The following is a 25,882-nucleotide window of genomic DNA, read 5'->3' on the forward strand; positions in this document are numbered from 1 at the left end:
TTTGAAGGGCACAGGGAAGGTGGTTTTCCTGTTTAGCAGCATTCTTGACACCTCTACCCACTACATGCCAGTAATATGTCCCGTTTGTGATGACCAGATATGTTGCTTAGCATTGCAGTTGTCCGCTGGGGTGTCAGTCTCTTCCCTAAACCCCACGATTTAACTTTTCTGACATTCTCAAACTTCTGTTTCACTTTTTATATCAATATAATTTATTAGAATTTCTGACCCTATTAATTTTCTGTAAACATTGAACTAATTTCAGTCTCTTTGTGCTGATCCTTTCTGCCACATCTGGTATCCCCTTTCCTACTTTTCACTGATACCTAGTCCAACACTAGGTATAGGTATAGGTAATGTCACCTTTTCCACTGAATATACTGGGTGAATCCAGCTTAGAAGCTTCTTTGTATCCCATTTTTAATTATCAAGGCAGTCTAACATAGGACTTTGCACTGGGTGTTGAAATGTTTAATTTACAGATTTTTTCCTGCTGTATTGCAAATACAAAGGCAGGAAACCGGTCTTAGACATTTGTATCTCTAGCACAATGCCTGGTTCATAGTGGGTCTTTGAACAGGGGAAAAGTTAAGCCTGAATGTTTAAATACTGGTTTCTGTATAAATTAATTATAACCCACTTTAAAATTCTCATGTACTGAAATTTTATTATTTTAAATTTTTGAAGCTGATAATCTCTTAGACATCTTTGTTTCAAATTAGGTGGCATTTAGGCACGTAAGCATTCAGTTTAGAGTATGGAGTGTGTATGTAGACTTTGCTTTATTAAATAGGTACATGTATGTAAAGCAAACTAAAACAATCCACATAAGAGAATCAGCCACTTCTGGCATCGCCCTTTATTTTGTTCAGAGTAGTATGAAAGTGATTATCAAATCGGGGAGAAGAGGTCTGGTAGTTACCTTTCTGTATCTGTCTGGAAATTCCCACCTTAGCTCCCTGTGGTCTTCTGATGAAAAGGGTATTCAGAATTAGCATCGTATACTTAGGAATGAGATCATTTTCACTTAATGTATCAGTTATCTGTTACTGCAAAGTACTCCCCTCTCCCACCAAAAACCCTTAATAGTATCTATTTTTAGAATTTACGGATTGGCTGGGTGGTTCCTTTGCTGGTTTTACCTGGATTTATCCAGTTACATTTACCTGGACAGTTCTAGAAGAGGGCCCAGTAGACCTGAAGGTCTTTGGTAACATATCTGGCAGTGGATGCTGGCTGTCAGCTAAGATTATCCATACTAGCTTCCTTACGTGATGACATTAGAGAAGTGTTGCTGATTGTTTTTCTCACCAGTTTTTAATTTCTTTGTGATCGTATTTTTATAAGCTAGTGTAAATAAAACATAGGAAGATACAAATAGAGAATCTTTCGTTTTGTAGACACTCTAAAATTTAATGAGAACGAACTACATACTACATGGGTAGGTTTTGCAAACATGTTGAATAAAAGAAATGAGATAAAATGGGTGTGTATTGTATAATTCTATGTATGTAAAGTTAAAAATAATAGGCAGAACTAATCTATGATGTTAAAATTTAAGGGCGGATGGTGGCTGGGAAGGTTCCAAGATGGGTTTCTGCAGTATTCTGTTTTTATCTAGGTGATAAGTTGATTACGTGGGCATGTTTACTTGATTGAAATTTATTGAACTGTATAGTCATGATTTGTTCTACTTCCATAAGAAAAGGGTAGTAAAATTTTTATTGTTTTTATTTTCATTAAGTTTTCTTTTTCTTTTATTAATTTCAATATAGTTACCATACAGTGTTGTATCAGTGATTGAACAGTTCCATATACCACCCTGTGCTCATCACAAGTGCACCTCTTAATCCCCATCACCCATTTCATTCATCCCCCTTCCCACCAAAAGAGTAGTAAATTTAAAAACTAACCATAAAAACATTTTAATGTGGACCTAGCTTTAAGTACTGTTGGACAATCTACATGAAAGCACAGTAGTACCCCCGCCCCCAGGTCCCTGGCCCCTTCTCTGCAGGTGAAACATTCCAAGATCGCCAGTGGGTACCAGAAACCACGGATAATACTGAACTCTGTATACACTTTTTTCTTATACATACATATCTATGGTAGTTTAATTTATAAATTAGGCAGGGTAAGAGATTAACAGCAATAATTATAAAATAGAATGATTGTAAAGTTTCATAACATAAGTTATATAAATATGGTCTCCGCATACCTCATTATACTGTACTCCCCCCTTATGATTATGTGAGATGATAAAATGCCTACACAATGAGATGAAGCGAAGTCAGTAACGTAGGTATTATTATGTAATGTTAGTTTGCTATTGACCTTATAATATGTTAGGAGGAGGATCATCTGCTTCTAGACTCTGGTTGATGCAGGTCACTGAATCCATAGATAAGGAAGGGTGATAGCTAGTTGTAAACGGAAAGACAGTGAATGTCGAAAGCATCAAAACTTACTGTTTTTAGGGGCGCTTGGGCTCAGTCAGTTAAGTGGCTGCCTTCAGCTCAGGTCCTGATCCTAGAGTCCTGGTGTTGAACTCCCAATCAGGCTCCCCACTCAGTGGGGAATCTGCTGCTGTTTCTGACCACCCTCCACTTTTTCAAATAAATAAATAAAATCTTTAAAAAAAAAAGCTTCTAGTATTTTATAACAGTATAGCAAGTGTATATTCATTACATGTATTGAATAAGCAATGATCTTGTATTACCCTTCAGGAATTCTGTAAGAATAAGTTATATTTGGAAGGGTGAAATTCTAAAAACAGATAAATTTCAATGTATTTATTAAACAGTTTGAGATCCTGAAATAATATAGATAAGATCATTTCTGTTTCTTTTTGATAATTCAGGTTTTGCGTCCATTTCTCCTTCGTCGAATTAAAGCTGATGTTGAAAAGAGTTTGCCTCCGAAGAAGGAAGTTAAAATCTATGTGGGTCTCAGCAAAATGCAAAGGGAATGGTATGTGTTCTTGGACGTTTTAAAATCACTATTGATTCCTAATCAACTTTCACTTATATTTTCCTTAATTGTGTCTGCAAGGAATTGCCATTCGCTTTGCTGAACTCAACCTTAAGAGTTTTCTGGGGCGCCTGGGTGGCTCAGTGGGTTAAGCCTCTGCCTTCAGCTCAGGTCACTATCTCAGGGTCCTCGAATCAAGCCCCGTGTCGGGCTCTCTGCTCAGCGGGGAGCCTGCTTCCCCTTCTCTCTGCCTGCCTCTCTGCCTACTTGTGATCTGTCAAATAAATAAATAAAAAAGCTTTAAAAAAATAGTTTTCTGATCATGTAATTTAGGACTTGCTAATCCAGTTTATCATACAGAGTCATAAAACTTACAGCTTATAATCAGGATGGGAAGTGTATGAATCCAAGGTTTAAAGTTGGCATTTAATTAAACAGGGACATATATATATATAAACCTCTCTACTTGGGTTTTTTGAAAAGGAACTGGTGGCACAGATGCAGGCATACAGTTAACTTGGTGGTTCATAAATACTGGATTGTGGATTAGGACTAATCTGAAGATGGTAGAGACACGAGAAAATCGAGGTGCTTTCTTTTAGCCCATAAAGCTATTGCATATATATAATTTTAAAGACTCCATTCTGAGTGAATGTTTTATTTTAGACAGGATTTCCTTTGTGAATTTATGGTGGTAATACAAGATAGCTATTTTTAAATACCTCTCTAGGGCATAATAAAAATGTGGAAAACATTTTAAGTTTCTTCTTTTTTTTTCTTAAGGTTTTATGGGTATATGAAATCCAAAAGGCTAGAAACCACTAACTTAGTATTAAATTTTTTTTATAGATAGAAAGATCATCATGAATCAACAATGTAAAATGTCTGTAGAAAATGATATTGTTACCTTAGCATATATTAACATTAAGTGTAGTGTTCGAAAAAGAGAATAAATAGTCATACTTACTCTTCACTGGTTATACTGCATTTCAGTGTATTTAATTCCATACTTGATAAATATATGCAAGGGACTGGAATTGTTGGTGAAAAGACAGGTTAGAATGTAAAGAAATGGGCACATTATCTAGGAAAGAGATGACCTCTGTAGATGGTGGTCCATCCTAAGTGTCCTTAAAACTTTTGGAAGGCTTTTATAGGGTAGCAGTTGTATGGCTCTAAGTTAACAGAGCTGTGTCGTGAGTCAGTGTTAAGGGAAGAGAAGTCTCTTCTAGGTTAACATTGGTGAACTTTTGTCAGAATTGTATGGAAAGGTCTGCCTTGAATAATACTTTATGCCTTATTACTGGAGTTATGTATATATTGCTTAGCTTATTGAAGTTATTTTGTTCAGAGGATTCAAGGTCTTGAAACTTTGGTATTTAGATAGATTACACTTTCCTGTAGGATGTTTACATTCTTGATAAGGCATTTAAGGCTTTTCACAAGCCGTCTTTAGCCTGTGGCTATAGTTTTACTACATATAATTATTTTATGTATATGTGTATATATATATATATTTATATATGTACATATATATGTGTACATATATTTATGTGTACATATATATGTACATACATTTATATATGTGCATATATTTTATATATATATACACACACACGTGTGCCTATATGTGTGTGTGCACATGTCTGTATAGACACACATGTATACATAGTTTTACTGCCCTCTTATCTCCCCCTACCCCCATGTACTATTTATATTTAAATTACATTGATTGCATTTTATTTTCATCATCATGCCTTATCCTATCAGGATTCTTCCTTCTTAGATCTTCCTGTTCTCACCCAAATGCTGTGCTAGCTACATTGAATACTAACACTCTTCCATTGAAAAAGACTACAAATTAAAATTATGTTTAAAACTTAACGTTTTGGGGTGCCTGGCTGGCTTAGTCAGTAGAGCATGTGGGTCTTGATCTTGAGGTTGTAAGTTCAAGTCCTTTGTTGGGTGTAGGGATTACTTAAAAATAACAAAATAAAAAATAAAACTTAAATTTTAAGTTTTGTTTAATTATGTTAATTATGTTAAGTTTTGCTTAATTATGTTAAGCAAAAATTATGTTAATGTAAAAATGTTACATTATACTGCTTTGTTTTAATTCATCCCAAGGAGACCCACCGTTTTGGACCTTGAGGCCCAAAGTATAATTGTGAACATTAGAACAGTAGGGGCAATAAAGAAAAACAAGGAAAGAGAAAGATGTTACAATACATGGTAAACTCCTAACCACATCTTAGAAGTTGATGGGTTCTTTACAGATATTTTTGGGTTGAGGTAGGGGAGAAAATTAAGGATGGAAAGTAACGGATTTGTCAGGGCACAATGAACCCTTTTAAAATATTTTTCTTCTCAATAGGTATACTCGGATATTAATGAAGGATATAGATATACTAAACTCTGCAGGGAAGATGGACAAAATGAGGTTATTGAACATCCTGATGCAGTTGAGGAAATGCTGTAATCATCCATATCTCTTTGATGGAGCTGAACCTGGTCCACCTTATACAACAGATATGCATCTAGTTACCAACAGTGGCAAAATGGTGGTGTTAGACAAGCTGCTCCCGAAATTAAAAGAACAAGGTAATTATGTTACTGGTAACAAATTGAGAAGTGATGAAAACTTGTAAAATTCTGATGTAAAATAAGGGACCACTACAATTTGAAATTACTAATCATGGCACTTTTATAAAGTTGAAGTGTGGGACATTTTAAAAACTTCTATCCGTTATCTGAGCTTCATTTCTCCCCCCAATTTTAGGCTTATAAATCTTAGTGATCAGTAGTTAGGGCTGATACATTCCTGGATTTTGGGGGAGAGTTCTCATTTTATATATGCTTTCTCAGAATAAGTCAGCTTTTTGTTATAAAGTGCCAAGAATGCTCTTTCCACACATACACAGTTCCCAGATGCTTTGGTAGACAGTGTTGTGTTCATAGTATTGTTTTTAGTTATTTATGTGGACTTATTTAAATGACAAATTTCTTAAATTTAAGCAATAAAATTAAGCAATACTTTAATTATTAAATATGTACATGAACCCAAAGCAGTTTTGTTTATAACATGCTGGTTTCTTATGTGAAAATGAGTATATAGTATGTGTAGAGACGTGTTTAAAATACATGAATGTAGAATGTATTTAGTGTGATCCAGCTTCAATAATTAAAGACTCATGGCAAAACTTGTTGACATCTATACGTACCTGCTTTCCTTCTCCCAGATTAATTTGAAGCAAATCCCAGACATCAAAGCTTTTCATACACAAATTATTAATTCTGTAATGTGAAATAATACAGTCAGATTTCACATTTTTCCATTTGTGTTTCTCTTGTGTGTTTTGGTAAGAATGACTTGTACCTTTAGGATATTGATGATCAGCCTTCTAACAGAAGGTTTTTACACCATTTTGTGGAAATACATTTTCTAAAATGCTTTTCTTGAAAGCTAAGTAGTAAAGGGAATAGCAAGAACTTGGTAGAAATACTCAGATATTAACGAAAGCTATATTAAACTCTGCAAGGAAAATGGGGACTGTTGAGCTTCCTTAGGCATATTGGTTACAAGAAGGTAAGACATAGCAGATTACCAGCCTCAGCTTCCAAGAAGAGATAATTTCATAATTTTTATTTTTTTATAATGACTCCTTGGTCTTCATACATTCTACTGTGAAGACATTGTGTAGCTGGCTGAAGAAATGGAAGGCAGTTGAATAACTTGGATCATGGCATCAGTGAAAGATAACCATGTAGATAGATGTGAGGCCACATCTGTGTTGTTATATTTCAGTCTGGAATTGGGTCTTCAGAACCAGAATGAGATGGGTTTTAGGTAGGTGTTAGGGGATGTTCAGGGCCATGCACATGGGAGAATTGTGCTGGGGGTGGAGGAAGGTTATTTTTAAATGCATTTGGAATAAAAAGACTGATTCTCTCAGCCTTGGGACAGACCGAGACCAGAACAAATACTTTTTCCGTTTATCTTAGTGTGTTGTACAGATACTACCCTTTTTTGTTTGTGCCATGATGAGAAAAATGGGGAGAATAACTGACTAGGATAAATAAATAATGTGTAGTTTTTTTCTTACAGCCAACTAGGTAACTTGGAATTAAGGGATAACTGGTTATTCTTAGTTTTGATTAGCCTTAAATTTTTAAATACTTTTTTTTACTTTTGAAGCTTCTGAAAATGAGCTGTTCTATTTGTTAACAGGTTCACGAGTCCTAATCTTCAGTCAAATGACAAGGGTATTGGATATTTTGGAAGATTATTGCATGTGGAGAAATTATGAATACTGTAGATTGGATGGGCAGACACCCCACGATGAGAGACAAGTAAGTAAAATCCAGGGAGGGAAGGTAAAAAAATTACCAGATAAAATAATTTCCTGACATTTGTTTTATTTTATATCTGTAGGAGTCCATCAATGCATACAATGAACCAAACAGCACAAAGTTTGTTTTCATGTTAAGTACACGTGCTGGTGGTCTTGGCATTAATCTTGCTACTGCTGATGTAGTAATTTTGTATGATTCAGATTGGAATCCCCAAGTAGATCTCCAGGCTATGGTAAGAGATAACAGTAAATACATTCTTAATATTTTCTTAGAGCTTGATATTTTCATTAGAGCAATCTAGTGGTCTGCAAATATCAGTGACTTAACCCAGTAGAATTTTTTCTCCGAATGTAATAATTCAGAGAAGGTATTTTGTAGGTGATCTCTCATTCAAAGCAGGATATCTGAATCTCACAGCTTTGCCATATCTTAGGACCTTGGAGTATAGCTGTATCCTGTGTATTCTGATGGCATAAGGGGGATAGAGTTGAGGATTATCTAGGAAATTTTTAATGGGTCAGATCTGAAAGTGTCCCCACAGTCACCGGTCAGCACTCAAATCACATAGCATAACTGGGTGCAAGGTAATTGGTAAATTACAGCATAGTTGTACCTTAGGAAAGGGAGATAGGTTGGTGAGCTACCAACCTGCCTATCATGTTGGATGCTTAAAATGTATGCCCTTGTGTGGGAGTTCTTTGGCTAGAAGAGGAAGATCATTCTGAGGTTGAGAAAATGTATGATCTGCAGATTAATATGAAAACTTACAGATTCTTAAGTTTGATACTATTAATGACTTGATCCATGGTATTGGTGATTATAACTCTGGTGTTGGTTGTTTCTATCCTATATTGAAAGTGTGGTTGAAGAAAATTGATCAGTTAGAAATGGGGATGTTTTGTAAGAATATGTTTTGTGAACTTAACAGAAATTAAACAGAAATGGAATTCAGATTAATTTGACTACTTGTATGTAGTTATGTGGGTGACATTTAAAGACTAGGATTTTTATATATGTGGAGTTATTTTATTTTTGTCAGTTTTTTCCCTGATAGCAGTGAAAATTTATATATGATTTAGATAGAAAAACATTTTGAATTTAAACCTAAGTAAAACAGATTTAGGAAAAAAAGTTTATCATCCAACTTAATCATAATTTTGTCTGTCTTATTTGGAGATGTGAAATTCAGGTAAGATTTTACTTACCTGAAGGAGAATGGCGGGCAGGGGAGAAGCAGCAGGCAGAGGGACTCCACATGTGGAATCTGACTCAAGGTTTGGTCTCAGGACCCTGAGATCATGACCTGAGTGGAAATCAAGAGTTAAGATGCTCAATGGACCCACTCAGGTGCCCCTGGAGACGTGGAATTTTGTATTAGTATTACCTAATAAAAGTAACAGGATAGTTTCTCACAGATTCAGCCATCTGTTGTGTTTCATACCTCCTGAAAGTTTTACTTGTGAGATAATCAATTAATTTGATTGACATGGAGAAACTTTGAAAATCTAAGAAATACTAATCTAATAACATTTATTTTTTTAACAAATTCATTTTTAGAATAGTTTTGTTATATTAAAAACTTTTACACTTGAGAGTATTTTAATTTTGCTTTTTAGTATACACAGTCAAATGCTATTTATGTAATTTTTAACTGTATCAAAATGACATGGTTATTTGCCTAGGATCGAGCACATAGAATTGGACAAACCAAGACTGTTAGAGTGTTCCGCTTTATAACTGATAACACTGTGGAAGAAAGAATAGTGGAACGTGCTGAGATGAAACTCAGATTGGATTCAATAGTCATTCAGCAAGGTAAGCCTTAGAACTTTAAGAAATTTACCAGGTTGGATAAACAAATGTTTTTTTCTTAGATTTATTAGATTCTTATTATTGAGGATCTGTGGAATCAAGCTGGCCAGCCTGAACAATATTTATATTCCTGAAAATAGTAAGCTTTAGTTTAATAAGAGGATAGGTATGGGCTCACGAAGGTTGAAGTTTGCATATTTGCTTTGCCAATTAGCAGTTCTTTTATACTATCTAAGCCTGTTCCCTCATCTGTTAGATGGGGATAAAGAGAATTAAAGTTTATTTTTAAGGATTAAAGGGGAAAATACATGTAAAATACCCAGCATTCATTGTGGTAGATATTAAATAGAACTGTGGTGAGTATAATTTACCTGTTAAAAAGCACTCTGTTAATTAATTATGCTGGGGTAAAATGAAGAAGTAAAAATGAAACTCAGAGAATCTGATGTTGGTTTTTTTTCTAGTCTGCAGCTGTTTACTGAACAGCTACCAGATGCCAGGCATTGTTCTTAGTGCTGAGAATACAGTGGTGAAAGAAAGCAACAAATATTCTTACTCTCATGGAGTTATAATTTAGCGAGGGTGAATCAAAATAAACATTTATGTAAATAGGACTAGAGGGTGAGGGTAGGAATCCTCAGTAACCTCAGGCTCATACTGGTTTCTTTCATTCTCAAATTTGCATTATGAGCATGTACTTTTTATCTGTTATATAGAGATAGAGAGATAACACTGTTAATATTGTTCACTGATGATTCCATATTGTATGACTTCATTTTGTTAATCGGCTTTTAATTTCCAAGTAAAGGAGTGTTAAATTTCTCTCATATTCTATTAATGCCAACGGTAGTGTTAGCCACATCTCTGAATATGTGAAAACAGTTAATGAAGGCTTATTAGTTTTTATTATCAAGTGCTTGCTTCATGCCAAGCAATGTGCTACATACTTTGCATCCATTATTTCCTTTAGCCAGCTTAAGGTTGGCATGGGAAGAAGAGGCAGGTCACTTGTTTACCATTCATATAGGTAGGAAGTGACTCATCTAATACCAAAAGCTATATTAACTATTAGAGTGAAGTATTTACTTATGAAAATCTCTGGAGCCTGCCAAAACAGTAAGGTTTCTCATGGTAATGTAATGGCTAGTTCTTTTCCCCCTCACATTCTTCATTCATGTTTTTAGAAAAACATCTGCTTTGTAGTATTTTTAATTATTCTCATCTGTGAAACACTTTTTAAAAAAAGAAGGAAAATTAATTTATAACCAACTTAGAAAAGCTGTTTGAGTTTTTTTACTTAGTTTTTTGGTTTTGGAGGGTCAAATTTTAGAGCCAAGTTTTGTGCTAGTAGCTTTGTATTAGTCAAATAGCAAGGTGTATACCTTATGTATTAGTGTCTTTGGAGTGTAAGGGATGTAATTAAAAATAATGAGAAATCATAGAACTGCTTTATGTCTGAATAGCTTCCCCTCTGTCCAATGGGGAAGTGGTTTCAGTAAGACTGAGAACATTTTGATAGCAGTGAGATGGCTTTCAAACCAAAGAAACATGTTCTAAAGATAAATCCTAACTTTGAAAGTCACAGGTGTTAGTGGATTCTGTTAGGGATCCAAAGCCATGATACAAAAGCATTGAAGATCCAAGAGAACAACTTGGGTCTGTATCCACTCATTTGTTACAAGTTGGTTGGAAGAGAAAAATTGAAGCTTTATGTAAGTGTATGTGAATGGCCCTTTAGGGTAGAAATAATTCTTTATGTTATGGTATTTTGGTTTGTCTTGATTCCTGTATTTTTGAAAACACAAATTACAGGGTTGGCCAAATTCCTACCAGTTGAAGATCATGATCTTAGTTTTCTTAGGTTGAATGTCTTTGATCAAAATTAGCTTTGGAAATTTTCAGAAATTGATGTATATTTTAGTCTTTAGCTAAAGCTTGGTAATATGAAGGGTTTTTTGTACTTCATTTTTTTTTGTACTTTCTAAGAAAAAGCTTGATGGAGTATTAGTATTAATGTTTTTCTGCTTATTAGAAACTTCTTGTCTTTATGATCTCATCATAATCTTTTTAGCAAGATTAAAAAATCTCATCATAATCTTAAAAAAATCTTGCTAATAATTTTTATTTTCAAATATCCCAAATCTGTTATTCAGCCTGTATAAGAATACATTTTTTTGAGATGGTATACATTAGGCTTCATTATGTAATAGATTAACTTTAGAATACTTCGAAGGTTACAGCTAACATTCTGGCATTGTTTTATGTGAAAATGACGATTCTCAGAAGTAAATAAAAAATTAATTTAAGTTTGAGGCAAAATACATATCACATCTAACATTTAAAATTCCAAGTTTTCAGTAAAACAAACTTTGTTCAATTAATAGTATGCAACACATTTTTTTTTTTTCCAGGAAGGCTTGTGGATCAGAATCTGAACAAAATTGGGAAAGATGAAATGCTTCAAATGATTAGACATGGGGCAACACATGTATTTGCTTCAAAAGAAAGTGAGATTACTGATGAGGATATTGATGGTATTTTGGAAAGAGGTGCAAAGAAGGTAAGGAATAGGTTAAATGATAATGTTTTTAATATATAAAATGTTTTAAATCAGAACCGAGGAAACACTTGTTACGTGAACCAGAAAAAGAAGCTTTTGTGTACTGTAAAGCTTATTTTTAACTGTAGTGCTGAAAAATTTTTTTTCTATTCTCAATCTGATAAGCTGTTTTTTTCCCCTGCAGACTGCAGAGATGAATGAAAAGCTCTCCAAGATGGGTGAAAGCTCACTTAGAAACTTTACAATGGATACAGAGTCAAGTGTTTATAACTTTGAAGGAGAGGATTATAGAGAAAAACAAAAGGTAATTTTTGAAAGACATTTTGGTTACTTAAAGACTTCATTTTACTTGGAACTTGGAATTTTAAGTGTTAGGTGTAATGCTTTGTAAATTTGTTTCAAAGCAGTCATTTCTGTATATTCACATCTAAATTATTTTCATTTTTATACATTTTTACATTTTTATATGTAATATGAAATTGTTACACCCTTACTAGATTATTTTTAAACAGAATTAACTGGTAATGAAGGGGAAAAAGTCCTAATTTCTTAAGTAATATTTGTAAGTTTGTAGAGAAATTAGAAAATACCTACAAGTTGGAAGAAAAAAAATAGTTCTACTCAGTGTTTTTTCTGTTAACATTTAGGCTTGTATATCTTCTGAATTTTTTCTAGGCTATATACATATCTACGCTTTTCTCCTAGTTTGAGTTACAGCATACATTCTGTAGGTTCCCTCCCTACCCTCTCACTGATTAGAATGTTCTCCATTTGGGCAAGAAATACTTACTGTATATCCATACTCTCCACCAGACCCTGTTCTTTGTATTAGTTAATTACATAGTTTTGAGCAAAGTAGCATAGTCCTCTTCTCGTAAAGCTTATTGTTCAGGATTTTACGACTATCTTACTATTTACAAACAGTAGTTGTAATGGTGTACACAGTATGTGTTGTGTTCAACTGAGATTTGTGACTGTAAGTAAAGTTGGTGATATGAATTGTTTCCCATATGCTAGATTGCATTCACAGAGTGGATTGAACCACCTAAACGAGAAAGAAAAGCCAACTATGCTGTCGATGCCTATTTTAGGGAAGCTCTTCGTGTCAGTGAACCTAAAGCACCCAAGGTGAGTTGATAGAGCAGTAAAATATCCAAAAATATTGGAAATGTAATCTTTACAATTTTTTCTAAAGTATTTTATTTTTTTAACTTATTTGAGAGTGGTGGGGAGAGCAAATGCGCAAGTAGCGGGGAGAAGCAGGCTCCCTCCTGAGCAAGAAGCCTGATAGAGGACTCAATGCCAGGACCCTGGAATCATGACCTGTGCTGAAGGCAGACACTTAACCAACTAAGCCACCCAGGCTCCCTTTTTTTCTTATATTCTTACAGTTAAATCAGATTGAGAATTAGAATCTTTTGTGGCTTCTTATAGTATATTTCCTTAACTCTTCTTAAAATTAGTTGTGAATGTATGCATTTAAAGTTTTTAAAGTTCATTTTTAATGATAGATTCAGTTGCTTAGAGAATTGGCCATCATAACTTAAGGAAAAAGGAAGATTACAATTCATTTAAAGCAAAATAATTTTTTTAATAGATGATAACTCTTTTTTCTCTAGGCTCCTCGGCCTCCAAAACAGCCTAACGTTCAGGATTTCCAATTTTTTCCTCCGCGTTTATTTGAGTTACTGGAAAAAGAAATTTTGTATTACAGAAAAACTATTGGGTACAAGGTAATAGAAATAACATATTCATAAACTAATCCGGTTTGTTTTTAATTTAATAAATGGAGGACATGACAGTATTTTTTTTCATGGTTGGATTAAAACATTATTTGGTTGGTTAAGAATTTAGTTCATCACATACTTTCTAAAATCTACTGATGGATGACCTAAAGTTTTTTTTCTTAGGTGCCTCGAAATCCTGACCTACCAAATGCAGCACAGGCACAAAAAGAAGAACAGCTTAAAATCGATGAAGCTGAACCCCTTAATGATGAAGAGTTAGAGGAAAAGGAGAAACTTCTAACACAGGTATATATATATAGTCTTTACTCAACATAAAATTTAGTAATCATCACTTTGTACGGTACCATGCTTAGGTCATGTTGGGGTATACAGAGAAGTACAAGTATACAGCAAAAATGTTACTTTTTCATGCAGCATTCCTTACTTACTTTCACTGAGATTTAATTCCTTGGTTATGTAAGCAGTATGTGATGTATTGCTGAAAATGCATGTCTTTTTCTTCCAAAATGGAATAATTGGAAATGATAAAGCATGAGCATATAGATGTGTGCTACATTTTGATTGTCACTTTGTCATTTTGATAGTTATTGAGGTAATTGAGAAGATCATAGATTTGCACCAGCCTTGGTAGAGTAGATATTCTTTTGATTACCTTTCTTCTGTATTTTCTTTTCCTGTGACTCTTCTGCATTGGAACAGTACTAAGTTACCGTTCTCTATTACATGTCTCTCTTTAGTATTCTTTTGTTTAACAGTCTTTATGGTTTAATTAGGGTCTTTTAGAATTTGGCCTTAACCTATTTTTGAAGATTTTTCTTCCATTTTCTCACTTTATACATCTTAGCTCTTTAGTCTATGTTTATTGCTGTTTACAGACTCCTGCTAATCCAGAGTCCAGCAAAAATGTTACTTTTTCATGCAGCATTCCTTACTTTCTTTCACTGAGACTTAATTCCTCTGTTATGTAAGCAGTATGTGATGTATTGCTGAAAATGCATGTCTAAGTGTATGAAAAGTTAACCACTTTCAAAGAACTTAAAACCTAGGAGTAATTGAAAATGTTTTAGTACTTTAGAAATGTTGGTACGTGTAGTAGTATCTTGTCCACGTTCAGTGTGCTGTTGTTAAACGTTTTGTTTCCATTGCCTTGAAGGGCTTTACCAATTGGAATAAGAGAGATTTTAACCAGTTTATCAAAGCTAATGAGAAGTGGGGTCGTGATGATATTGAAAATATTGCAAGAGAAGTAGAAGGAAAAACTCCGGAAGAAGTTATTGAGTACTCAGGTAATTTAAATATTTTAATATAAGAATATTCTCAGATTTCTGGATAGCTACTGAGAAGTTCAGATTTTGTAATTCTGAATTATGTTTTGATAAGCTAAATTTTGCCTCCACTTTTAGGGCCTTATTTTTTTGTGTTTTTAAAAAACTGGGTTGGAAAATGTCCTCTTTTTAAAAATGGCATAGTTACTTTTTTACCCTCGCTAACTGGGTATTGCTGAGAAAATAAGAATAGGTTTGATGTGCTTTCATTTTATGCTTCTCAAGCACTGTGTGCCTGTGTTTCCTTAAATCACTTGGATTCTAAGGACGCCTGGTCGGCTCAGTGGGTTAAGCCCCTGCTTTTGGCTCAGGTCTTGATCTCAAGGTCCTGAAATCAAGCCCCGCATCAGGCAGTCTGCTCAGCGGGGAGCCTGCTTCACTCCCAGCCCCACCCTACTTGCCTGCCTCTTTGCCTGCTTGTGATCTCTGTCAAATAAATAACATTAAAAAAAAAAAATCACTTGGATTCTCAAGCGAGGAGGTACAGTTGTGGTGCTGTGAGTGTGCTTAGAATTCAAGAACAGAAATTTAAGAGTTGGGAGATACTTGTAACACCTATTTCATCTCATTTTTTTTTTTTTTACAGTTAAAGGAAACAAACTAAATAATTGACTTATTTATAGTACTAGATATGAGAAAAATGGAAACATATTTCTTTTTTTTTTTTTTAAGATATTTTTTATTTATTTGACACAATGAGAGAGAGGTCACAAGTAGGCAGAGAGGCAGGCAGAGAGAGAGAAGGAAGCAGGCTCCCTGCCAAGCAGAGAGCCCAACGCGGGGCTCGATCCCAGAACCCTGGGATCACAACCAGAGCCAAAGGCAGAGGCTTTAACCCACTGAGCCGCCCAGGTGCCCCGGAAACATATTTCTTAATCCTTAGCAAATTATTTATGACAAGTTACTTCTATTTTCCCCCTTCCTGCACCTGTTCCATCTGTCCCAACTTTTACTGTCTTACCAGCTGTATTCTGGGAAAGATGCAATGAACTCCAGGACATAGAGAAGATTATGGCTCAGATCGAAAGGGGAGAGGCAAGAATTCAAAGAAGAATTAGTATCAAAAAAGCACTTGATACGAAGGTACTTTTTGTATTGATAAATACGGTACTTAGTGATATAACTCTTACCTGAGAATATGCGAGGTAAAGTAACTTTTTAAAAGGAAATGAGCGTTGTGTATTGTGTAAGACTGATGAATCAGAGCTGTACCCCTGAAATAAATATTTTATATGTTAATAATGAAATTAAATGGTGGTTTAAAATGAAGATTTTCTTCAAAGAACAATATTCACATGCTATAGATATTCTTAAAGGAGTTTATCTTAGTACTTCAGTTGATATATCTGGGTTAATTTCCCTGTGATTAGCTTTTTCCTACAAAGTCTGATCCTGTATTTCTCTTTAGAATAATAAAGACTCTGAAGTTGTTTTATAGCAGAGGTTGTATAATGCAGTTGAGGTGCTTTGGGTAGAAAATTCTGATTTGGAATGGAACATTTTTAGCTAATCTTACTAAAGCTAAATTTGAAATACAGATTATGTAGGATTTATATTTTATATAAAATTTGACTTTGATAGATTGGACGGTACAAAGCACCTTTTCATCAGCTGAGAATATCATATGGTACTAACAAAGGAAAAAACTACACTGAAGAAGAGGATCGCTTCCTAATCTGTATGCTTCACAAACTTGGATTTGACAAAGAAAACGTTTATGATGAATTACGACAGTGTATTCGCAACTCTCCTCAGTTCAGATTTGACTGGTTTCTTAAGTCCAGAACTGCCATGGTGAGTCCCTGGGCCTTTCTGTGTAATGTAGCAAACAGTTTAGAATAAGTATTGATTAATATTCTTTAAGGTAAGGTAACTAAGAGAAAATTGTGGTTTCACCCCATCTTTGGAGTACATTTTTGTTACAATACTGTAAGTACCATGGGTTAAATCAGTTCCTTAGAAAATAGTTCTCATCTACAGTTAGCAATCTAATGTCATGGATAACTTGAAAAATTTCTTGGTTCCATCCTCTTAATATCACATACCTTTTAACATCACTACATAGGATAGGGAGTTTTTTATATTTTAGTCAGGTTCTAAATAGAAGGAAATACCAGCATCAATTTCACCTTCTGAATTTGAAGATCCTAATTTAAAACTTGTATTTTTCAGATAATTTTGGTTTTATAAATGAACACATTTCTGTGAGGAAGGAACTCTCATTCAGGCATCTGCCTGTCTGGATTATTTTAATATAGCTTAAGGTAGTAAAACACTTTTATTTTCAATACTAGAGTATTTCTCAGAAGCAAGTTCCATTCCTAAGGACCTGAAGTTATAATTCAGGGAAGTTTAGCTTCAGTAAATTGCCCTTTTTATTATGCATTAGCCATTTTGAAGCTTGAAACTTTCATCTTGTGTTCTTTAGGATGATAATGCCCAAAATGCTCTGTAGTCTTAAGTTTGGGATATACTGGTGTAAGCAAAGTTTAATCATTTTAGTGAGATTTCTCTCAGTGTATTTAAAGTATTATATTACCAGTCTTCAAGACAGGAGACAGTGCACAGTCTTTTCATGTTTCACCACAGGAGGATTATTTTTCACTACACATCAACTGGCTACTATTTGTGTATCCTTGTTTGGGAAATGTTGCACTATAAAATGCATAAATAAAATTTGGGGAAAGACCGATTCAGTTGCTTACAGCTCTGTCTTCTGTCTTTAAGTGGGAACAATTTATATAGTTAATAATGATTTTTTAAGTGAGTGAAACAAAATACGTATCATGTTGATTTATCAGTATAATGCCATGGTCTTAAACTTATATCCAAACATGTTTCATGTTAGAGCACACATAAGAAATGATTCTATGTGTATGGACCCTTCTGATAAATACTCTTGCCTTAGAGCCAAGAGTATTCAGACCTTAGCTCATCTGTACCACATTCTGGCATGTGTGCCACAGTTCACCTGTTAAATACAGAACTTTAATATAGTTTATTACCTTCTGTCTCTAGATTATATTGCAAATATTTCTAAAACTTGTATATTCTATAAGCTAGTATTTTTAAATGATTTTGTTGCAGTTTATGTAGTATCACTTTTTACAGGAAAACCATTTTGCTTACTAAGTAGTCAGCAGTAATGAAAATTGACTTCCATTTTCTTCAGGGTTATATAGTACTGTTACACTACACTTTATACAACCTCCACAAAGGATTTTAGATTGCTAGAGAGAGATGTAGATATCATAGACTTCTATGGCTAATTTTCCAAAATTGGGAAAGCTGGCATTTGATACACTGATTGCCATAATTCTAGTAACTGTACCTTTAAGGGAAAGAAGATGTACACTTAAGTTCTGGTTGATTTTGACCCTGAAATGGGTGCACTTAAAGTTTTAGATACGTAGTTTAGTTCTCAGGCATAGATATTAAGTAGCAATATAGCATATATTATTTTTACTGCTTGAATTTCTAAGGGAAGGAAGGATTTAAGAGAAATAACAGTATGACTTTAAAGAATGAAGTAAAAACATTGATATCTTTATCTTCATAGCATGGATTATATATGAAAATCAGTTCTTTTGGCTGTTTTAGATTTTATCTGGGGGAATGTTTAATTATGTAGTATGCTGTTAAAATGTTACAATTTTAAAAACTAGGTATCATGAAAACTTGTCGATGGAAAATACATGTTTACCATATAAATTTATGTTTACAATTCAGGAGCTCCAGAGGAGGTGTAACACCTTAATTACCTTGATTGAAAGAGAAAACATGGAACTAGAAGAAAAGGAGAAGGCAGAGAAAAAGAAGAGAGGACCAAAACCTTCAGTAAGTATTCATGAAAGTGTAAATATTTTCTTGGAAGACTTTTCTTTGTAAGAATTTGAACATTACTTGGCTATCATTGACATGTTAGTCTTTTTTGTAAATATAGCCTTGAGTTGCTTTTAAAAGTATAAATTATATTTGACAGCATTATGTGGGGATTATCACATAATGGGATGGTATTCCATAATATGGGGATTCATGAAAATCTGGGAAGGTATGTCTTGTGAATGCCAGGACCCTACACTTTACCTTGGGAGTGCAAGGTATAATTTTAGAATATGTAAAGAAATATTAGTAAAGTGGTGGCTTTACAACCTTTACTAACTTCTAAAATTTAGTTTATTGTCCCAGTGGTATCTTAGGAATGTGAAAACAGTTATCTTAAGAGGAAGAAGAAGTCATCTTTTTATTTAATAATAATTTAGAAAGTTATGAATAAACGAATACCTGAGTAATGTTTTTTATGTAAAACGTCAGAATAATTAATACTGGGGTTTTTTTGGTATCAGGGTATGTTATACTTGGTGTATTGATTTACTATTGCAGATTATTTCATTGGTATTAAAATTTTTTGTGTTTGTAAAAGGAGTAGATAAGAACTTGGAGAATTAAGATTATTCTGGGTAGGAAGGTCTAATATTTGTCACTATGTAGCAGTTATTAGAAAGGAGCTGATGTATTTTACCTTTAATACTAGTCTTGTGATGAAAAGGAATCCTTCTGTTCATTTGTAGACACAGAAACGTAAAATGGATGGAGCACCTGATGGTCGAGGAAGAAAAAAGAAGCTGAAACTATGAATATATATATGTTCCATAATCACTAACTTTAAACCAGTAGTTCTTTAATTTACGGGTCTTCATAAGATGTACTGTACAATGCTCAATTGTTATGTCATTCAAAGACATCAGGTTCATCTGTTTACTGAGCTTAGAAACATAGTACGTAGTTCCACTTTTTTAAATGCAGCAGCTGTGTTGAAATTTTTTTTTTTATCATTAACACTTGAAGTAATAAAACAGGCTTCATTTATTAATAAATGTTTCATTTGATTTATTTTTCTATTATAGTTCCATTTGTGAAGATTGTGACTTTGTTTATCAGCTATAATTTCTACACTCAAAGCTTAAAAAACAAGCAAACAGCTAAAAAAAAATTGCAAATAACATTTGTCCCTTTGGTCTTCACTTAGTTGTGTAATTGTTTTACTTCACTTTGCCTTTGCAGAAATTTGGGTATCTTTGTAGTGCTATATAGAGTCTCATCTGGGAAGATTATGTAAATTGCATTCTCCTTGATTATTATATGGGTAGAATGGAACAAAAGGCAAGACAAATTATCATTAAATTCTATGCATATTTCTGTTAATGCTTTGTTTCTATAGTTGGTTCTGAGGTGTGAATATACCCTTTTCTGTTGGAAGACTGGCCTTTTAGTTATATAGCCAAAGACATGTAGTATTTTCTGGTTCCGTAAAGTGTTACTGTACTATTTTGTAAAAGGAATATTATTTTTAATTGTTTGGTAAATGTTTTGACAAATTACCTTCTCGAAGCAGCCACAGCTTAGAAAGATAACGTCAAAACTAAGGTGGTTTTTGTTTTTTAAAAAGACTCAGCCAAAATAAGGTATGGATTTGTCATACTGTTAAACTGAAATTGGTAACAGAATGTGTGTCCCCTTCCAGTTCACCTTTTTTGAGTTTTTAGAGTAATTGAAATTTTTATATTTTAAAATAATTTCTAAGTGTGAACGGCAAGATTGAGTATAATAACCAGTTTTTATTTTCTATGAACAGACTTGATAAACTGGAGACCTTGAAGCAGGATTACCCAAATTGTAGTGTCAGGATTTTAGCTGTACCAGAGGCCTTTATGTGCTACACATAATTTGTATAAAGTTTTATATGTGCAAATTGGGTACATAAACAGTTCTCCATTTTTCTAAGGGAATGCAATAAATGTAGCATCGTGAATAAATATAACTTTTATAATCCTTAAGTGGTCTTTTCTTTCCATTTATTTGATTTTCCCCTCTTAGGACATTATCTCTTTCCCTTAGATTTCTTCTAAAATTTCTGTCATTTGTCATCTGCCGACATATAATTGAGATTTTTATTTATAATGGTGATTTCTAAAGTATTACTTATACTGCTTACTTTTCCAAAATGTGGAGTTGTTGCTGTGTCAAGCATAGCCCAGTGTTATGATAAGTTGATATGATAATCTGAGTTTCTGTTCTGCTTCCCCCAAATTGACCTCATTTTAACCTGGGATTCTGGAAACAGTTATGGGCGGTTACTTTTTCATGAAAAGTGCTATCATTCTTAAGAGTTAGTGGCCTAATTGTGGAAGAACTACTTGGAAAAACACAAGGCCGAAGAAAACCATGGAAGTCACCAAAGAAATGCTTTCACGAGGAAAAGAAACAGCCTAATACCATCTGGTTGGGGTGGGGGTGGGAGATTCGGAGTAGGAATAGGAAAACAGAGTGGACATGTGTTAAAGGAATCAAGTATAGTCTAGCCCCTGAGGGCTTGGACTAAAACAGAAACATGTAATGGGAAACAATTGAAAAGAGCATGAAAGAAAAATATCCAAATTCAGCATTGTAATTAGTCAATGTATGAAACATGCCTTTTCCACAGGTCAGTTAGTTGTTACTACATATTTAAGAATAAAGCCATAATTCTGATTATATTGCTAATTAAGAGAAGGAAAAATAGCTAAAAGTAACTTTTAGGAAAATGGTAGAGAAGATAGACTCAAAATTGGAAACTGATTTCCAGTTGATACCCTAAATTTTCAATTGAAGAGGTAGATATCCAAAAATAGGTACTGTGGTGCCTAAAGCCAACCTAGAAGAGACTAGGTAGTTTATGTGGGTGACCAAGGTTACAGTAATCTGTTACTCAGAATATTTCATTTAACAATTAAGGTTTTAGATTATTTGTTGGAAAGGTTATATTCTGTTGGGAAGATACCAGGTAAAATTAATAAAATATAATCATTACTTTCAACTTCAATATTTTAAATCATAATTAGAACCTTGGATTCCAGTGGCAAGCCTTTTAAAAATTTAGGACATTTCAAATTTATATAGAGACTTAAAATGTGGTTAATTTTATAGCAGTGCTTGCGTATGCTCATTATATTGTTAGTTTTATTTACTTAGAAAATCTGAACCAAACAGCCCTAATTTGGGATAGTTGCATTTATGGACCTCTAAATGTCTGTACAGGATGCTCTGTGTTAAGTATGATTGATAAATGACAAGTAGCAATATATTGACCAGTTTTTGGTATGTAACACTTAACCAGCTAACCTACCATTTTGGTGGTTTTAATTTTTTAACAAATAGAATTAAAATTTTTAAATACTATAAGAAGAAAATATAGAATTTTTTTTTTTTTTTAAAGATCTGCATGTCCTTAGACTGATAGATGGGATTAATTCTAGTACATTTTAAGGAATATTTATAAATTCCTTTTCGGAGGAGCTGCTAGTCCTCGACACCTTTGTTAAGTCTTTTTGTGGACAATTCATTGGGCAGTCTGAAGAGGTTGAATCAAGTGGAAAAAGATGGACTTGCTCTAGGTCAATCAGTCTATGACCTGATTCCTAGGACCGTTTTCAAGAAAGGAACGAGCTTATAAAAAATACTGTAACATATTTCAGTATAAAGGCATACCTTAGAGATAATGGAGGTTCGGTTCCAGACCCCTGCAATAAAGTAAATATTGCAATAAAGTGAGTCAAATGGCTGTGTTGGTTTCCCAGTGCATATAGAAGTTAACATTTACGCTGTAGTGTAATAGCATTATGTTTTAAAAAGCAGTGTACATACCTTAATACTTTATTGCTGAAGATGCTAATAACCATCATCTTGAGCTTTCAGCAAATTGTACTATTTTTGCTGATGGAGAGTCTTGCCCAATGTTGATAGCTGCTCAGAGTGGTGGTTGCTGAAGGTGGGGATGGCTGTGGCAGTTTCTTAAAAGAATGAAGTTTGCCACATGAAAGATTTCCTTCCGCGAAAGTTTCCTCTGTTGCAGGTGACAGTATTTGATAGCATTTTACCCACAGTGGAACTTCCTTTAAAATTGGGAGTCTGTCTACTCAAACTCTGCTGCTCCTTTATCAACTAAGTTGATGGGGATAGCCCAAGATTTTTTGTCATTTCAAGTCCACAGCATCCTCATGAGGAATAGATTCCATCGTAAGAAGTCATTTTCTTTGCTCATGTGGGCAACTCCTTATTCAGTGAAGTTTTATTATGAGATTGCAGCAGCTTAGTCATATCTTCAGACTCCACTTCTAGATTTTTCCCACCTCCTCTGCAGTTACTTTGTCCACTGAATTGGTGAACCCTTCAAATTGGTCCCAAAGGGTGGTACTCAACTTCTTCCAAACTCCTGATAGTTTGACCTCATTAATCACAAATGTTTTCAAGGGCATCTAAAGTGGTGAACCCTGGGGCACCTGGGTGGCTGAGTCAGTTAAGCGTCTGCCTTCTCAGGTCATGATCCCAGGGTCCTGGGATGGAGCCCCACAATGGGCTATTTGCTCAGCAGGGAGCCTGCTTCTCTCTCTCCCTCTGCCCCTCTTCACCATTCGTGCTCTAGCTCGCTTGCTCTCACCTAAAATCATTAAATAATAAATAAATAAATAAATAAATAAATAAATAAATAAATAGGTGACTCCTTTCCAGAAAGTTTTCAATGTTCTTTGCCCAGATCCATCAGAGGAATCATTATGCCAACTATAGCCTTATGAGTTGTATTTCTGAAATTTTAAGACTTGAAAGTCAAAATGACTCCTGGATCCATGGGCTACAAAATCAATGCTGTTAGCAGGCATGAAAGCAATATTCATCTCCTCCGTCTCCATCAGAAATCTTTGGGTGGACCAGATGTATTGTCAATGAGCAGTAATTTGAAAGAACTTTTTTCTGAGCTGGTCTCAAGAGTAGGCTTAAAATACTCAGTAAAGCATGTTGTAAACAGATGTGCTGTCATCCAGGCTTTGTTCTTATTTACGGAGCACAGAGTACATTTAGCATAATTCTGAAGGGTCTGTGGATTTTCAGAATGGTCAATGAACACTGGTATCAGCTGAAAGTCACCAGCTGCATTAGCCCCTAACAAGAAAGTCTGGGGAAAAGCGGGGAACAACCAGTTAGGGAAGCAGAACACACATAACCTTTATCCAGTAACTTTGCCCTCTAAGATGGGCATGGTTCATGGCACCCTAAAACAAAGTAACATCAAAGATCACAGATCATCATTACAAATATAATGAAGTTTGAAATACTGTGAGAATTACCAAATGTGAATCAGAGACATGAAATGAGCAAATGCTCTTGGGAAAATGGCACTGATAGGCTTGCTCCATAAGGGTTTGCCACAGACCTTCAATTTGTCAAAACAAAAACAAAACCCAGTATCTGCAAAGTACAGTTAAAGGAATTAGGGCTGTATTTAGATCCAAAATACTGGTACACAGGCCCCACATTTAGATTTGGGGCAATCGGGTTTTAGAATTACTGCCTAAGATAGGTGGTTGCTGATGGCTGGTCAACTTGCCAGGGGCAGGAGCACACTAACGACCTCACACCTTTTCTGCTTAGGTTTCCCGCATCACTCAGGATTGTAAGTTCCATTTGACAAATAATCACCCTGAGTCTGATGTATTTTGAAAATTGAGATCACAGTAATCTTCAGACTTAACAGTGATTAGGTGAAGGTTTTGAACCTTTAGAACCATTTTGTTAGAAATGTAGCCTCGAAAGCCTCACGCCAGGGGCACCTGTCTGGCTCAGTTGGAGGACTCTTGATCTTGGGGTAGGGAGTTTGAGCCCCACCTCGGGTATGGAGATTACTAAAAAAATACTTTAAATAAAAAAGAAAGTTCATGCCAGATGGGCTGAATGAGAATTTGCATTTTAATAAGATCCTCAATGATGATTCATAGGCACAGAAAAATTTGCAAAGCACTGTTTTAAAACTTTCTGCCAGAGCAAAATGAAATCTTAATAGCTGTTCAATAGATACCTTTTAACATGACATCAAAGTAATATCAGTATTGAGTGATTTTCCTCACCTAAACTCAGTCAGAGAAAATGCTTTTATTTTATATTTTGGAGAGGCAGATAGTTTTACCAGGAATTTCTCTGGTGAGTTTCAATATACTAGCATTTAAGTCATTACATACATCCCAAATATATTAGAGCAGTGTTGCTCTACTGTGTGGTCTGAGGACCAGCTGCAGCTTGTTAAAAATACAGATTCTCAAATCCCACTCTAACCTACTGAATCAAAATCTCTGCAGGTGGGGCCTTGAAATTTAAGCTTTAAACTCTTCAGGTAATTCTTCAGGCATATTGAAGTTTGACATGCACTGTATTACTACATCTCAGAATAACTGTTGTTTATCTTTCCTTTAAAGGAAATAATAAATGATTGAACTTGTGATTGTGATTTGCTTTGTTTTACTCAAATTTATAAATCTAGTCATGAGACTGTAAAAGGAATAATGCTGGATGCCTGGGTGACTCAGTTGGTTAGGCATCTGCCTTCAGCTTGGTTGTGATCCCAGAGTGCTGGGATTGAGTCCTGCTTTAGGCTTCCTGCTCCATGGGGAGCCTGCTTCTCCCTCTGCGTCTCTCATGAATAAAATCTTTTTTTTTTTTTTTTAAAGGCAGTAATGCAGAGCATGTAGGTAATTCAGTGAATGGCATGTGAGTAATTTCATTTTCATAGTGAGCACCAAGACCCTGGTAGGGCTGTATGCCACCTCTCCTTACAAGTATGGTGTACAAACGGTGTTTAGAGAACTAGACTTGCTGACAATGATTTTGGATGATTTGGGTCATCTCTTTCAAAGGAAGGATGGTTTTTAACCTCAGAACTTGTAAAAGTAATTCTCAAGCACATTTATCTTGCTATATATTCTTTTAAGATGTACTTTTAAACAGTTAATCTGGTTTGAAGTCAGAAAACTATGTTCACATGTTGATGCATACACAACCAGATCTGCTTCCCAGGTATGGTCAAGCTCCACTTGTCAGAGAAGGTCCTTCAAACTTGAGCAGACAGTTTAGACTTCTGGGGAGTCACCATAACTATACAATGGAGTTACTGTCTGATTGTTTTTTTTTTTCTTATTTTACTTCTCTTCAGTGTCTGATTGCTCTTAACGTTGCTTACAGATGGGTCAAGATTTCTCATCGGAGGCATGTATATGAGCATAAGGGAAGTCCCTAACCTGAGGCTGCTC

The 25,882-nt window shown here is 34.6% G+C and overlaps 1 protein-coding gene across 2 annotated transcripts in view; it reads left to right on the forward strand.

The window, feature by feature from the left end:
• Positions 1–20,605, forward strand: part of SMARCA5 (SWI/SNF related, matrix associated, actin dependent regulator of chromatin, subfamily a, member 5) — a 40,673-nt gene extending 20,068 nt beyond the window's left edge. For both annotated transcript variants that reach the window (XM_059373088.1, XM_059373079.1), the window contains 15 exons: positions 2,861–2,970; positions 5,345–5,571; positions 7,199–7,320; positions 7,403–7,555; positions 9,006–9,138; positions 11,547–11,695; positions 11,880–11,999; positions 12,713–12,823; positions 13,315–13,428; positions 13,606–13,728; positions 14,597–14,729; positions 15,733–15,851; positions 16,350–16,562; positions 18,498–18,605; positions 19,340–20,605. In XM_059373088.1, the coding sequence (XP_059229071.1) occupies positions 2,861–2,970; positions 5,345–5,571; positions 7,199–7,320; positions 7,403–7,555; positions 9,006–9,138; positions 11,547–11,695; positions 11,880–11,999; positions 12,713–12,823; positions 13,315–13,428; positions 13,606–13,728; positions 14,597–14,729; positions 15,733–15,851; positions 16,350–16,562; positions 18,498–18,605; positions 19,340–19,405 (2,001 nt within the window). In that variant the 3' untranslated portion in view covers positions 19,406–20,605. The remainder of the gene's footprint in view (positions 1–2,860; positions 2,971–5,344; positions 5,572–7,198; positions 7,321–7,402; positions 7,556–9,005; positions 9,139–11,546; positions 11,696–11,879; positions 12,000–12,712; positions 12,824–13,314; positions 13,429–13,605; positions 13,729–14,596; positions 14,730–15,732; positions 15,852–16,349; positions 16,563–18,497; positions 18,606–19,339) is intronic.
• Positions 20,606–25,882: the final 5,277 nt, after the last annotated feature.

The sequence above is a fragment of the Mustela nigripes genome, chromosome 1 (genome assembly GCF_022355385.1).
Source record: "Mustela nigripes isolate SB6536 chromosome 1, MUSNIG.SB6536, whole genome shotgun sequence".
Lineage (NCBI taxonomy): Eukaryota > Metazoa > Chordata > Mammalia > Carnivora > Mustelidae > Mustela > Mustela nigripes.